Here is a 16,460-nt window from a genome sequence, read left to right as displayed (position 1 = left end):
GAGGACAAATGAGAGTTCCATCCAATCAGGAACCAGAATCTTAGCTCTTTTGCTTACGGCTAGTGCTCAACTACTTGAGCCATAGCTCCACTTCTGACATTTTGCTGGTTAATTGGAGATAAGAATATCTTGGATTTGTCTGCCTGGTCTGACTACAAACTGTGATCCTCAAATCTCAGCCTCCTGAGTAGCTAGGATTAGTAGGCATGAGCCACCAATGCTTGGCTGATATTGAACATTTTAAAATGCAGAATTTTAAAAATTGAGGCCAGGCTTTGGGTGGTTGCTACAAATTTATCATTAAGAAACCAATAAACATCCCAGGGGCTGGGAAGGTGGCTCAGTGGTAGAGCGCTTGCCTTGCATGCACGTAGCCCTGGGTTCGATTCCTCAGCACCACATAAGCAGAAAAAAAAGCTGGAAGTGGCGCTGTGGCTCAAGTGGTAGAGCACTACCCTTGAGCTGAAGAGCTGAGGGACAGCGCCCAGGCCCAGAGTTTAGGCCCCACGACTGGACCCAAAAACAAAAACAAAAAAAACATCCCAGAAGCGGCAGGCAGGATAGGTAACCAGGAAAAAAATTCAGCTATTGTTCAAAAGATGTTTGAGTAATTTCTGCTGTAAAAAGGCAATTACCTTGAAAATATTTTGAGCTGGTAACTCCATCAGTATTGGATTTCATGTTTATGATGCAGAAGATCTGGTTTCAACCTCTAGCACCCTCTTATTCCCAGAAGCAGAGATCCTAAAACATTTCAAAAGTGCTGCAGACTCTTAACAACAGCATTAATTAAATGCCAAAATCATGTTTTCCTGTTCACTGTGGAATTTTTATGTGTGGTGCTCCCAGAAAGTCAAGTTAACTTAGGACAACTTACAATTTTGCATTTTATTCTCACCTACCTTTGTAGAAAGGCCTCTAGAATCTGGTAGAAGTCAGGTAGATAGGTCCTTTGTTTCATTCTGGCCCATGAGTATCAAGTCCAGAGCTTGGCAGAGAGAATGCAGTAATTGCTGAGAATGAAGCTAAGAAATCTATAAAACCTTAATATTAAATCATAAACCTCAGCAGAATTCCATACTTGAAAAAAGTTATAGTCACACATAAATATTTATGGTCAAATGGCTTACATATTTATATGCTCCAATCCATAAAAAGGGTATTTTGTATGTTATCAGTTCTTAAGAAACATTGGTAGAATAAAAAAAAGACATTGGCATTAGGAAAGAGCTCTTCCTATCATATCGAAGATCTTTTTCTTTTTGCTTTCAACAATTTTATTATGCTTTTTTCTGCTTCTTGGATTCTAGTATTATTAAGTTCATAATATATAAATATTATATATTTACATATTTATATTTTATATAATATATAACAATATAATGTATAATATAGATTATATTAGTGTACAAAGGAGTTGCCATTCACTGAAGCAGTTTATGAATACAGTGCATCTTGAATCAATATCATCCCTTTCAATAGTCCCATCTACCCTTCCCAACCTTCCCCTTCCCTGGCTTATCTTACTTTTAGGTTGTATATTGAATTTTTTGCAATTTAACAAATCAGTTTATGTGTATAAGGTGTCACTTTAACACCTCCCGTCTTTGGCCTCCCCTTTCCCTTACAGTTCTCAATTCTGTGGTATATACAATAAGTTCTTGCCTGAATTCTCCCTACTTCCCCCTTCATTCTTCTTCCCCTCTCCTCTCAGCCCTCCATTCCCCCTTTGCAAGTACCCATTTCCTGATACTTATTTTGTTGGGTTTTGACTTAGTCTTAAAAAAAAATTCTACTATTTATGCTGTCTCTAGAGTCCATTACCCTTCAGTTAATTCATTGGTAACACCTTGCTTATCCTTCAGTTAATTCATTGGTAACACCTTGCTTACCACCCAGTGTGTTTACTTTCAGATTTATAGGCACATTCTAGCTACCACAAATGAGGGAAACCACGCTCTGGCGCCCTTCGCTTAGTATAGTTTTTTTTTTCCCCCTAAGATCTTTTGATAAAGAACTCTATTCTGGCTTGTCACACACTGTTGGCCTTTATCATTCTATGCCACAAGGTGTCACTTCAAAACAAGATTTTAAAATGCCCTAACTTAGGACCCTTGCTTATTAACTATAGGATTGGTCCTGTCCTTAAAAGTGGCTTTTAGGGAAGTAAGAGTTGCAAAATGTAATGTGTAACTTTTCATTAAACTTGTGCCCAGTAGGCCAGGTAAGTGCAGAGTTCTCTGGGTGGCAAAATGTTGAATGGAACTGAAAAAAAGCCGAGTTCTTGAGGAAGTAAGATCCTCCCAGCACACACTCAGAGCTAGCATTCTCTGTGACCACTTGTATGGCTACTCTGTTTACTTTTTAAGGTGGTTTATATAGCGTTAGCCCCCTCTATTTTGTTTGTGCCAGTACTGGGGCTTGAACTCAGGGCCTGGACATTGTGCCTTAGCTTTTGAGTCAAGATTGGTGCTCTGCCACTTGAGCCACATCTCTACTTCTAGCTTTTTGGTAATTGGTGGTACGAGCCTAGGCTGCCTTCAAAGCACCGTCCTCAGATCTCAGTCTCCTAAGCAGTTAGGATGCCAGGCATTAGCCATGGCACCTGGGAGTTTTAGCCCTTGTGTGAGAATGTTGAGAAATTGCTACCTAAAAGAAGCATACAAAAAAAAATCTGCAGGTCTGTGATGAGTCAGAGTGAAAGAACGTGGAGATGGGGTGAGGGAGAGGGCTGGGATTTCGTTCAGAGCAGAAGAGAATGCATACACTGACCACATTTCCTTGGAACCATTATGCAAATAAAGCTGTTTTAATTGTGGAGCCCTCCCCTTGCCTACCCATGTGTTACTTTGGAAACAAACAAGTCAGTGACACCATGTAGGACTCACATCCTCTCCTGATATAGTTCTTGCTCCTGTGGAGGAGGTCTCTTTTCTTTGAAGAGCCAGGCCTTTAGTGCAGTGGGAGTAATACAAGCATTGTGCTTCAGTGTGCTTCAAAGAATGGTTATTTATTTATTTTTGGGTCTGGTCATGGGGCCTGAACTCTGGGCCTGGGCGCTGTCCCTCAGCTGTTCAGCTCAAGGCTAGCACTCTACCACTTGAGCCACAGCGCCACTTCAGGCTTTTCTTTGCATTTTGCTTATGTGGTGCTGAGGAATCGAACCCAGGGCCTCAGGCATGCAAGGCAAGCGCTCTACCACTGAGCCACCTTCCCAGCCCCCAAAGAAGGGTTCTATATGCTCCAGAATCTCCATCTCCAGGCTAGCCTTGAGTGAAAAAGTTCAGAGACAGTGCCCAGGGGCCCTGAGTTCAAGCCCTGTGATTGACCAAAAAGAAAAAAAGAAAGAAAGAAAGAAAGAAATGGGTACTGTATTGAAAATTTAGGTTCGTGTCCAAAGAAAGCTTTAGTGCAGTTGTATGGGGGAAATGCCCCGATCAGAAGGAACCCCGAAGTCCGTAGGTCTTGAGAATGTGCTTCAGCTAGTTGGTGACCTGAAGGAGAGCAGGGCAGCAGGAACAGAGTGAAGGAACAGCATCTGCCCTCTGCTCCTCCACTGTCTGCCAACCGCATCTCACAGCTCCCCACACTCACACCAACATTCCCACTGAGCGAATGATAGAAATCACATCCCAGGACTTTATGAGGAAACAGTGGTTACTCGATGATATGTGAAGACAGAAGCCGTTCACTCATTGCTCACACCTGTTTTCCTAGCAACTCAAGAGGCTGAGATCTGAGCATCACAGTTCAAAGCCAGCCCAGAACAGACAAATCTGTGAGATTCTGATCTCCAGTTAACCAGCAAAAAGCTGGAACTGGTAGTGTGGTTCATCTGGTAGAGTGCCAGCTGTGAGCAAAAACAAAAACAAAACAGGTGAGAGTTAAAAAAAATGTAATGAGAGTTCAGGGTCCTGAGTTCAAGTCCCAGTGATACTCTGCAATTTAGCTGGGTGCCCTGAAAATATTTTTTTTAGGAGCTTCATTTATTTATTTTATGTTTAATTGTTATTATAAAGATGATATACAGGGTTGCTATGGCTCCATGTCAGGTAAAGAATACATTTCTTTTTGGACAATTATGATATAATTCTTTATTTTTTTATTTTTTGTGAACATACTATACAGAGGGGTTACAATTACATGGGCAAGATAATGAGTACATTTTGTTTACCCTTCCCATCCACATCCCTTCCCAGCCTCCCCCCGCCTCCCCACCCAGTTCTCCCCCCCCCCGCCCCCCGCACCAAAGTTGTAAAGTCCTGAAAATATTTTTTAAAGCCTATGGTTACTGCTTTTTAAGAACACTACGTTTATCAAGTCTGTCTGTACTTTGCTAAGCAGAATGTTCCAGCTCATCAAATGGTTGCTTATCCCTGTAGAAACTACTTCAAGCATCAGCAGATATGTGTGTGTGTGTGTGTGTGTGTGTGTGTGTGTGTAAAATCAGCTTTTCTATTTAGGCTCTGCTTAGTAATTTGTAACAGACAAGGGATGAGATCCGCTTGTAGAATGTCAAGGTGTGAAAAGAGGACAAGATAAATTTGGGATAAAAGGCACCAGTGTGCTGTTTGCTTTTATACATGCCAGATGGGAGTTTGGCTAAGCCAAAGCAGTCAAGATTGGAAGAAGAGGCTCCAGGATCCCCCGATTTGGAAGGTAACTTCACATCCCCCCACTGTTAGACATATCTGCGTGCAATATGCCTCTGTGAATTGCAAGGGAGTTACATCCTGCAGGTCATGTGGCTGGGAAGGCCTTCAAATGGAGCCTTTTGTTCCTTAAGAGGAAAGCAAATTGTTGCACAAGTTGTAGATAAAAGAAGTCAGCCTCCCACGCTGACATCTGCGTGGCTGCCCCTTTTCTTTGTGGCCACCTTCAAGGCCTAAGCATTGCAAAGCTGTGGGTCTTGCTCTGCTTATCTGATGGCTATTGACTAAATCCATGCTAATTAAATTAGTCCATACCAATTAAATTGACTCATGATATCAATTAAATTCATTTATACTTATTTAAGCTATATCAAGTAAAGAGAATGATTTAAAATTTGTGTATGTAGGGGCTGGGAAAGTGGCTCAGTGGTAGAGCGCTTGCCTTGCATGCATGAGGCCCTGGGTTCGAGTCCTCAGCACCACATAAGCAAAAAGAAAAAAAGCCGGAAGTGGTGCTATGGCTCAAGTGGTAGAGTGCTAGCCTTGAGCTGAAGAGCTGAGGGACAGCGCCCAGGCCCAGAGTTCAGGCCCCACGACCAGATCCAAAAAAAAAAAAAAAAAAATTGGTGTATGTGTGGGGCTGGCCTGCATGAATGGCATCACATGTTTTGAGAAAGATAAATTTGGAGTCTAGAGGCGCCACACAGCGGTAGGTTCATGTCCTGGGTTCAAAGCCTGCCACTGTTGGTGTGAATTTGTGCAAGTGACATGGTTTCTGTGTCCAATGTGGACCCTGGCAGCTTCTAATTCACGTTTGATTTTTTATAAATTAATTTTTTATTCTATTTAACTAGTCATGCAAAAGGGTTTTCAATTCAGTATGTCAGTTTGTGAGTGCAATGCATCCTGATGAGTGTCACCCCTTCCATCATTTCCCGCCCCCCCCCAGTCACGTGGTTTTGATAAGGAACAAAATCATCAGATGGATGAAAAACATTTAGAACAGATACCTCATAAACCCTTGTGAAACCAACACCTAGAATGAATCTGCTATCCCAACTTATCACTACTGGCATGCTCTAACCATTGTTTTTAAGAATACTGCTTATAACCGTTGCTGTCAGTGTTGCTCCAGGGTGAGGTCTAGGCAGCTAGTGGGGTGTACTAGGGCTTCTGACAGATTGTTCCATCCTCCAACCAGCAGATGGACCAAGCTTGTCTACTTCAAACACAGTTTTAGTTGTTGTTTTTTAAAAATTTTATTTCTGTTATTTACTAGGCATTTTTCCTTCGTCCTCAGAAGAGCCAGAGGATTTGAATGGTTCTGCTTTTGTAACAGCCCTGGAAAACTTCACTAGGGAAATGAAAAAAAGACACGAGGTAATAAAATGAAGAAAGAAGCTCACTAGGAACCCAGAAGGGGTGTGGGGAATCAAATGATCCAGGCAAATACTGCATGATCTCGATTTCCCCCCCTTGGGATCCTTGATTCTCTCTTTTAAAAAATAGTGTATAGTCATTGCACAAAGGAGTTTCATCATGATATTTCCACATGTGCATATAAAGTATTTCAATAAAAGTCACCCCTCTATTACTTTTTTTTAACCCTCTCACCTCCCCCCCCCCCCCAGGTCCAGGGGCTTAAATTCTGGACCTGGGTGCTGTCCCTGAGCTGCTTTTTTCCAAGGCTAGCACTCTACCCCTGGAGCCACAGTGCCACACCCAGCTTTTTGTGGTTTATTGGAGATAAGAGTCTCAAGGATTTTCCTTCTTGGACTGGCTTCAGACTATGATCCTCAGATCTAAGCACCCTGAGTAGCTAGGATTACAGGGATGGGCCACTGGTGCCTAGCTTCCCTCCCTCCTTCCCTCCCTCCCTCCCTCCCTCCCTCCCTCCCTCCCTCCCTCCCTCTCTCCCTCTCTCTCTCTCTCTCTCCCTCCCTCCCTCTCTCTCTCTCTCTCTTTTTACTCTAAAAAACTTGGATTAGAAGTAGCAAAAAGACTAGTAGTGAGCAGGGCTCAGAAGCATGAGGGAAGTAGGGGGAAGTAGGTTAAAGGGTACACACTTTCAGCCATACAATGAGTAAGCAGAGCATGGAGACATGGCTAACAATAACCTGCACTCAATGTCTGAGAAGTCAGTAGATCTTTAATATAATATGAAGGTAACTATGTGTGGTGATGGTAACCATTTCAGTTACCATTTTACAATGTGTATGTATGATACAATATCATGTGTAGCCCTTGAATATGAACACTTTCTTTTTGCCAGTTATACCTCATCGAAGCTGGTTAGGGTCAGGCACCAGTGACTCAGTCTTGTAATCCTAGCTACTCAGGAAGCTGAGATCTGAGGATCATGATTTGAAGCCAACTCAGACAGGAAAGTCTGTGATACTCTTATCTCAAATTGACCACCAAGAATCCAGAAGAGAAGGTACAGCACTAGCTTTGAGGGATAAAAGCTAAGGACAGAACCCAGGCCCTGAGTTCATGTCCCAGTACAGGTATACACAAAATAAATACATAAGGTTGGAGGTAGGCAAGGAAAAAGAAAGAAAAATTAACTCATTATGAGTTTGAAATGGGAAATTCCTATATTAGTTGTACCGTAATCCTTGTACATGAAGATGCTCTTGAGTCTTTAGAAGGTATATTTGTTTTTTTTCTACCATCCTAGTTTTGTCCCTTGATGGATTGCTCCAGTTGGTTTCATTGGTAGCATTCTAAGATGGCAGGACCACCAGGAAGCAAAGTTTTGGTCACAGTAACAGACAAGGAGTAGGGACAGAGGAAAAGACCTTGGGTCAGGTGTGGAGGACAGGACTCAGGGTAGGAGGTGGCAGATGTGGTGGGTGTCAGTTGTAGAAGGACACCCTTAGAAACATGGAGCCTATAAGGTGCCTCAGAGCCTTGTTTACAAGATGAACATGGCCATTTCAAGTGCCTCCATTTTTGTCTTGTTATTTGCAAGTCCCTAATGACGTACATATTAGCACCTTTGAGAAAAATATCTTACCCTAGCCAACATTGATTGAGTTACCTTGGAAGAAAGTTTTAAAGTCTTATTTTTCTGCCATACCAATATGAACCAGTTTTACGATGGAAATGTGTCCATAGTGTTCAATATGTATATGGGTAGCATGATGTATATTCTCTATTTTCTCTTGACCTCTGTAATATAAAACCTAGACTGGGTGCTGTGGCTTACTCCTATAATACTAGCTACCCAGGAGGCTGAGATCTGAGAATCGTGGTTCAAAGCCAGCTTGGGCAGGAAAGGCCATGAGACTCTTTAATTAACACCAGAAAACTGGAAGTGGCACTGTGGCTCAAAGTGGTTGTTAGTCTTGAGCAAAAAAGCTCAGAAACAGTGCCCAGGCCCTGAGTTCAACCCACATAACTGACAAAAAACAAAAACAAAAACAAAAACACCCAAACCCTAGGTAATATCTAAAAGGAACATAGAACAACGTACTGTTCCTTAGCTGTAATGTTTGTCATGAATATTGTGGAGCTGGTGATCAGCTTTAATGCAATGCAACTCAGTGTTGTAGTCATGTCTTACCCAAATATGATCATTTTATTTTTTTTCATATCTTTTAGCTTAGGCACAGAATGACTCCACCTCATTCAGAAAAGGCAAAGAAAGCACCTGATTGCCTAATCAAACTTTTAGACCAGATATTCCTGTGCAGGTAAGTACTGGGTTTCAAAAGAAATCCACAGAAGTATGATCATTCACAAACCACAATCATCCCACCAGTGTTATGTTGGCCTAAGGAACCAATACCCAGAGTTCCCTTTAGGTGGCCAGTTCTCCATGCAGAAGGTGAGGATTGAATGATGTGTTCTCCTAAGGCTCTCATTGGCCTGCCTATATGTGGTACTGGGGATTGAACCCTGAGCGTCATGCTCACTAGGAGTGCCCTACTGCTTGAGTTCTACTCTAGTCCATCTCCCCCCTACCACCAGTCTTTTAAAAATTCTGTTTTAAATTTTTAATTGTTTGGTCTTACTAACTTTTCCCAGGTGGGCCTTTGAACTCAAGATTCCCCTATTTCTGCTCTAAAATTCTGTTCTTAATTTTTTTTTTTTTTAATAATTTACTGCTGGGAGCTGCTTGCTCTTGCTTATAATCTTAGCTACCCAGGAGGCTGAGATTGGAGGATCTTGGTTTGAAGCAAGTCTAGGAAGGAAACTTTGTGAGATTCATTTTTTTTTTTTTTTTGGTCTGTCGTGGGACTTGAACTCTGGGCCTGGGCGCTGTCCCTGCACTCTTCAGCTCAAGGCGAGCGCTCTACCACTTGAGCCACAGTGCCACTTCTGGTTTTCTAGTGGTTTATTAGAGACAAGAGTCTCACGGACTTTTCTGCCCAGGCTGGCTTTGAACCGCGATCCTCTGATCTCAGCATCCTGAGTAGCTAGGCTTACAGGTGTGAGCGACCAGCACCCGATATGAGATTCTTATATACAGTTAACTAGCCAAAACCTGGAAGTGAAGGTATGACCCAAGTGGTAGAGCACAAGCCTTGAGAGAAAAAGATCTTCATGTATCAGAGACCTTGAGTGCACACAGAATTATAATTCTGTGGTACACACAGAATTATAATTCACTTGTGAAGACAGAGCAAGCATGGATGAATATTTTAAAATTCTGGATAAATGCTGAATGGTGTGGCAATACCATAGCATGTCATTCAGCCTGAAAAAATAATTCAATTTTGACCCATGCTGCAACACGAATGAAAAGAATATGAGAAAAATATTGTATTATTCCACTTAGATAAGGTACCCTGAAGAGTCTGTGAAAAGACACATGGTGACAGACACAAAAGAAGTTTCTAGAGGTTGAAGGAAGGGACAATTATTATTTGATGGGTAAGACATCTGGGATGATGGGCATTGTGAATGTACTTAATGCCATGAAATCCCACACTTAACATGAATTATGTGTATTACACTACAATAAAATCATGTGCACTGTGCACACATTCCCCCTTCTACCCGCCACCATAGCTATATAGCAAGAAGTATGTAGATAGCTAGACTGCAGAGGGTAGAGACAAGGTTAGGGACTGGAAATGGGAGGGGGATGAGTTTCCATAGTGATTAGAGTTAAATTCAGATAATAGCAGTGGAAGTGTCTCCTGAGTGATGTTTTCTTGTTCAGAGGAAGCAAGTATAGAAATTGCTACTTGTTGGTAAGTATGGCCTACTTGGAAGGAAGGAAGGAAGGAAGGAAGGAAGGAAGGAAAAAAGGAAGGAAGGAAGGAAGGAAGGAAAAAAGGAAGGAAGGAAGGAAGGAAGGAAAGGATGGTATGTCAGTTGGGCTAGCTGAAGTAGCCAGTCTTTTAGGGTGGAATACATGGTTTTAATAGAAACATGTATTTTTCAAGTTTTTTTATTGTGAAAATATGGTACAGAGGGGTTACAATTACATGGGCAAGGTAATGAGTACATTTCTTATCAAGCATTGTTGCCTCCTCCTTTATTTTTCCCTTACTGTCCCTGCCCTCCCATCTCCACGACTACTCTCCACCCCCACAAAGTTGTAAAGTTCGGTTTTTGACATAGCATCTTGTACATCTCATTGTTGCAATGGGTCCACCTGTATCCCTATTGAAACAATTTTTTCCCTTACACTCCCCAAATTATACCAACATCAAATACAGTGAAAACAGGGGTTATACCGTGGGGGAGGGACATACAAAACAACAAAAAAAATCACCTTATAAATATGTTAGAAACAATAGCAAGAAAGAAAAACCACTTAAGTCCTTATCTTGGGGTTCATTTTGCCTAACATCAACTTACCTGACCTTTTCTTTCTTTTTTTTTTTGGGTCCATTCGTGGGGCCTGAACTCTGGGCTTGGGCACTGTCCCTCAGCACTTCGGCTCAAGGCTAGCATTCTACCACTTGAGCCACAGCACCACTTCTGGCTTTTTTCTTTTTGCTTATGTGGTGCTGAGGAATTGAACCCAGGGCCTCAGGTATACAAGGCAAGCGCTCTATCACTGAGCCACCTTCCCAGCCCTTATCTGACCTTTTCTGTCAAGCTTTTATGTATACGCAGTGTCACTTGTTCAAGCAAGCTCTTGAAGGATGTTGGTAGAGTTCATGTTATGTCTCAGCTACATATTCAGTCTATAAATGCACCCCAAGCAACACTATGGACACAGCATACTTGTAAGACAGAAGTGACTACTGCTTGTTGGTCAGTGTTCTGGTTATTAATAAATCAGTGGGCTAATCAGCTTATAAAGAGAAGTTTATTTGGTTCAGTGTCTGTCTGGACTGGTTTCAGTCAGTCCATGATGCATTGACCTTATTGCTTTGGGCTTGAGGAGGGAGACAACTTATGTTGGGTAAGCCTGGCAGAAGAAAACAAACACTTATCCATAACCAGGACATGAAAGCAATGAAAGATGCTGGTCCAACAGCCCCAATCAAGGGCACAACCCCAAGGACCTAAAGACCTCTCAGCTAGGCTCCACCTCTTAAAGGTTCCACCACCTCTCAGTAGTGCCACTCTGGGATTAAGCCTTTAACACATGGCCATGATGGCACATTCAACATCCAAACAAGGGAGCTCTTGTCTTCCTAGAACACTCAGTCTAATGGCAAAGAAAGACAAAAAGCAAGCAAGCAAGCAGTTGAGAAACAAACACAGTGGCAACAAACACCAGAATGACAACGGTTGGAATGTTGCGTCTGTTAGAGCTAAAGCACAGAGGTAAAGAAGGGTATATGAGCTCATCTCTGACCTGACCCATAGCTTTCAGGGTCACCCTAAGGCCAAACAGAAAGGTTGATAGGTGATGGATGTAGAGAGGATGCAGAACTGCCATTGCCTCTTCCCTGGGGCCATCTGTCTTGTGCTGTATAAGAAAAGTGTGGATCTGCCAGCTTCCTCTGGGAAGGCTAACAGGACTTTATGGCATTGGACTTCAGGGGTTGGACATTAGCAGGTGTGGAGGGAAGGGAGAAGGACACAAACACGAGTAGTTCTGTAATGAGACAATTAACAAAGCTTGCCTTTGGTTACACACAGCAGTTTCAATGACATCTGTTACTCTTACATTATCAGACTGAACAAACTAGAGGCATTTCACAGTTCTGTTCTTCAAGAGTTCAGAGATTTGGAAAAGGATATTCAGGCTCTACAACTCCTTGAGAAGGAGGCGCTGGTGAGTTCTTTGGTTTGGGATGTTCTTTGCGTTTGGAGACAGTCTTAGGCAAGTGAGTATTAACTTCTTAAACCTTTTGTTCAATCGTAGGAGTTTTGGAGTAGACAGTCTGCGGATCTGAAGTCATTTTGTGACCATCAAGCGCTAAGGTTCTTCTTTTTTTAAAAAACCCTCTTGTTTCTGGGAGTATTTTGATGGATGTAGGAGGTACTGACTGCTTTTGCTGGCCTATGTGTGGGTGGTGAGGTCAAAACTCATCTCAGAGTTCAAAGAGCTGCATCCTGCTAGACTGGCCACTTGCTTGGGTCGTCTCCAAGGATGCCCCCTGGCTTAAGAACATCAGGCAGTGGCTGGGAAGGTGGCTCAGTGGTAGAGCGCTTGCCTTGCCTGCCTCAGGCCCCGGGTTCAATTCCTCAGCACTACATAAGAAAAAAGAAAAAAGCCGGAAGTAGTGCTGTGGCTCAAGAGGTAGAGCGCTAGCCTTGAGCTGAAGAGCTGAGGGACAGCGCCCAGGCCCAGAGTTCAGGCCCCACGACTGGACCCCCCCCCCAAAAAAAAGAACATCAGACAGGCAGTCCAAAATTGATATTACAGAAACATCCAAATTTCTGTGATTTTTTTTGTTTTTGTTCCAAATTATTTAAAAAATAACATGAGTAGATTTACATTTCTGCATAAATACTTAGTGATTTTAGTAATGTACTTTATTATATCCTTTTTTTTTTTTTTTGTCGGTCCTGGAGCCTGAACTCTGGGCCTGGACACTGTTCCTCAGCATTTCAGCTCAAGGCTGGCGCTCTACCACTTGAGCCACAGCACCACTTCCAACTTTTTCCGCTTATGTGGTGCTGAGGAATTAAACCCAGGGCCTCATGCAAGGCAAGCACTCTACCACTGAGCCACCTTCCCCTATTATATCCTTGATAGAATAATATCAATATATTTTTCATACAATATATGCATATGTTAAATATATGCATAAATACATATGTATACACACACACACTCACTTTGGTGGTTCCAGGATTTGAATGCAGGGCCTTTGTGCTTGCTAGGCAGACCATTTTACCACTTAAGTATAGACCCCAGCCCTTTTTGTTTTAATTGTTTTGGGGATAATCTCATGTTTTTGCTTGGACTGTTTTTGTTTGGACTGTGATCCCCCTATTTATACTTCAAATGTAGGTGCATGCCACCACACTAAGGATAGGTTGAGATAGGATGACTTAAAACACCACCCTTCTAATCTCTATCTTCTAAGTAGCTAGGATTACACGTATGAGCTACTGTGCCCTGCCTACATAAATTTAAAAAAATAACACATGGATTTACTTGGCTATACTTTTTTTTACTCTAATTTGTCAGTTTAACAGCTGAAGCTGCTGCTCCCAAAGATTTGGAATGTTATCTACAACCCATGTGGGGAATGGAGAGCAAAGTCTGCACCTCTGTTTCTGCTCTGGGGAAAGCCCTAGTGCTCCTACTAGAGTAATCAGAAGGGTCCCCACATGATTTGTAATGGGAAAAACTTACTTTCCCAGAAGCACAAATAAATTAGATCAAGGATTGGCTGTATTATGATTTTTACTGTATATTTCAAGCAGAAGGATTCTTTTAAGACTTGTTACCTATCCTACTATTTATTCCATGTCATAATAATGAGGATGCCTGTAAGGACCATTTTCAAAAACGTTTTACAAAGCCAGGTGCCGGTGGCTCACACGTGTAATCCTAGCTACTCAGGAGGCTGAGATCTGAGGATCACGGTTCAAAGCCAGCCCAGGCAGGAAAGTCCGTGAGACTCTTAGCTCCAATGAACCACTCAGAAAACCGGAAGTGGCACTGTGGCTCAAGTGGTAGAGCACTAGCCTTGAGCTGAAGAGCTCAGGGACAGCACCATGCCCAGAGTTCAAGCCCCATGACTGACCAAAATGAAACAACAAAAAAAAAACACCTTTTTACAGTTATAGCCCTCTATGGAGCATTAGATATGATGGAGGTAATATCTCTCTTTAAAACATCTTCACTGAATGCCTGTGATTGTGAGTTAATCTCAAACTTCTTTGAATCAGGACTTCTCATTCAATTACTATATGTTGAGGATCCTCAAGTAGCTTTGGCTACATTATTAATTAAAATAGAATTGGGAGGAGTGGTGTATAATTCCCTCAACTCACACATAGAATCACATAGGAGGATCACATTTCAAGGACAGCCCATGCAAAATGTTAGCAGGACCCACACTTCAACAAACCAGTCTGACATGGTACAACATGCCTGAAAGCCCAGCTATCTAGGTGGTATAGACAGGAATATTATGATCTGAGGTCAACACTGAGGATCACAAAATCTCAAGATCGAGAGTCACACAAGTAGCTACAGCCCCTCCTCTGTCATGTTATCTCAGTGATGGTTTTGCATATTTGGTCAGAAATGAAAAATACTTCTCTCAGATAAGATTATTTCAGCCCTAACCTAGAGCTGCCAGAGTGAAGGACTCAATGCTTTGAATAGGAGTCATGAGATGCCTCCTGGGGATTTAGGTGCTGGTTGTAATGACTAGGACTTTCCATAAGACAGAGTGAAGAGAGAATATTAATAGAATACCATAGAGCCCCTATCCACTATCAAGAAGTGTAATGATCTGTGAACTGGAACTCATAGATATATGTTTTTGTTTTTAAAAATGCCTAATATGGATATAGTAAGAATGGACCAATTTCTTCCAGGCTTAACCCAACTAAACCTCTGTAAGGAACCTGAGGCCTGGTTTATATCCCTCAGGTAGGTGCTCGTTTATGTTGTTCAATATGAATTGGGGTGGGGGAAGAAAGCACTGAAAAATATCCTCCTGCTTAGTACAGACTGAATCTCCACAGATGAGCTCCCTTCCAACCTAGAAACTACTCCTCTGGTCTGAATCATTCAGTATTCCTAACCCAGTGCCTACCCTGTATCAAATATACCACAGCTGGGTGTTTACTTATAGATTTATAGGCACATTCTAGTTATAACCAATGAGGGAGACCTTGTCACCTATGTTTCTTTGGGTCTAGCTTACTTCACTTAATATATTTTTTTTCCAAGTCTTCCCATTCCCTTACAAATGGTACACTATCATAGTTTCTGATGGAAGAGTAGAATTCCATTATGTGTATTTACTACATTTTTTTTGATCCATTTGTCCATTGAGGGGCACCTGGGTTGATTCCATATCTTGGCTATGGTAAACAGTGCTGCAATGAACATGGTTGTGCTGGTAGCTTTAGTGTGGCCTTGTTTGTGGTCTATTGGATAAATGCCCAGGAGTGGAATTGCTAGGTTATAGGAAAGCTCTATGTTTAGTCTTTTGAAGAACCTCTATATTGCTTTCCAGAGTGGTTAAACAAGTTTACAGTCCCACCAACAGTGTAGTAGCATTCCCTTTTGGCCGCATCCTCACCAGCATCTGACAGTGTTACTTTTCTTGATAATGGCCATTCTAACTGGTGTGAGGTGGAATCTCAATGTTGTTTTGATTTGTATTGATTTGCATTCTTATTTCTCCTTTTGAGAAATCTCTCTTTAAGTCTTTAGTCCCATAAACACACTGGATATTAAAAGACAAAAAAATACACTTGAGCATGATAAAATATACAGGTCTCTAAACATTCACACAGTGAGACTAAAGGAGGATATTCTTTTTTTTTTTTTAAATAATATAGCTACAATTATTTCTTTTTTTTTTAATTTTATTTTATTTTATTTGAGAACATACTGTACAGAGGGGCTACAATTACATGGGCAGGATAATGCATACATTTCTTACCAAGCATTGCAGCCTCCTCCTTTGTTTACCCTTCACCTCCCTTCCCAGCCTCCCCCCTCCCCCCACCCAATTATACCCCCCTCCCCCCCCCCACCCCGACATTGTAAAGCTGGTTTTGACATGACATTTTGTACTTCTCATTGTTGCAACAGGTCCACCTGAATTAAAGGAGGATATTCTTAGGAGAGGATCACAAAGGCTCAATAGCTATGTGCATATGATCACATAAAATCATATTTATCAAAATGAACTCTAAGAAATGGAAATGAGTTTTTTCCTTTGTTGTTTTTCTGTACTGTATGTCTTGTTTGTTAGTTTATCTATCTTTGGGAGGGTAAGGGTGCACAGAAAGGGTAGGACAAAGGGTAAACAAACGAACAATGCAGCAGTGGTACTCACTAGACACTATGTTGAAAATGAACTATACAACTTGTGGGTGGGGACAGGAGGGAAAAGCTTGGAGAGAGGGATGGAAAGGGTGACATTGTTCAAAAAGAAATGCACTCATCACTTGACTTATGTAACTGTAGCCTTTCTTTACATCACTTTACAATAACAATAAAAATATATTGAATTTTTTCTGAAGGAAGTCAGAAACAGGACAAGTAAACAAAGTAATTGCAGGTCTACTCAGTGCCTTTAGGAATACCTTGAGTTATCTCACATTGATAGAGGGCAGAGGTGTGACCTCTTCTGGAAACTAAAATGGAAGATGAGGTAATTTGTGACATTAAACAATGAAGTGAGGTGGGAGAGAAGGTGAGGTCTTTGAGAAGCAGCAGGTGGGAGGGGAACCATTTCAATTTCA

The 16,460-nt window shown here is 41.8% G+C and overlaps 1 protein-coding gene across 1 annotated transcript in view; it reads left to right on the top strand.

Moving 5' to 3' along the window:
- The window catches only part of Sycp2l (synaptonemal complex protein 2 like), a 68,341-nt gene extending 53,045 nt beyond the window's left edge, over positions 1 to 15,296 (top strand). The window contains exons 27-32 of the mRNA XM_070023323.1: positions 4,582 to 4,659; positions 5,932 to 6,032; positions 8,259 to 8,350; positions 11,745 to 11,844; positions 11,935 to 11,993; positions 15,221 to 15,296. Coding sequence (XP_069879424.1) covers positions 4,582 to 4,659; positions 5,932 to 6,032; positions 8,259 to 8,350; positions 11,745 to 11,844; positions 11,935 to 11,993; positions 15,221 to 15,296 — 506 coding nt within the window. The remainder of the gene's footprint in view (positions 1 to 4,581; positions 4,660 to 5,931; positions 6,033 to 8,258; positions 8,351 to 11,744; positions 11,845 to 11,934; positions 11,994 to 15,220) is intronic.
- Positions 15,297 to 16,460: the final 1,164 nt, after the last annotated feature.

The sequence above is a fragment of the Dipodomys merriami genome, unplaced genomic scaffold, assembly GCF_024711535.1.
Source record: "Dipodomys merriami isolate MVZ:Mamm:240054 unplaced genomic scaffold, mDipMer1.0.p SCAF_16, whole genome shotgun sequence".
NCBI lineage: Eukaryota > Metazoa > Chordata > Mammalia > Rodentia > Heteromyidae > Dipodomys > Dipodomys merriami.
The sequence above is the reverse complement of the archived record's forward strand: the minus strand, read 5'-3'. Positions and strand labels throughout refer to the sequence as shown.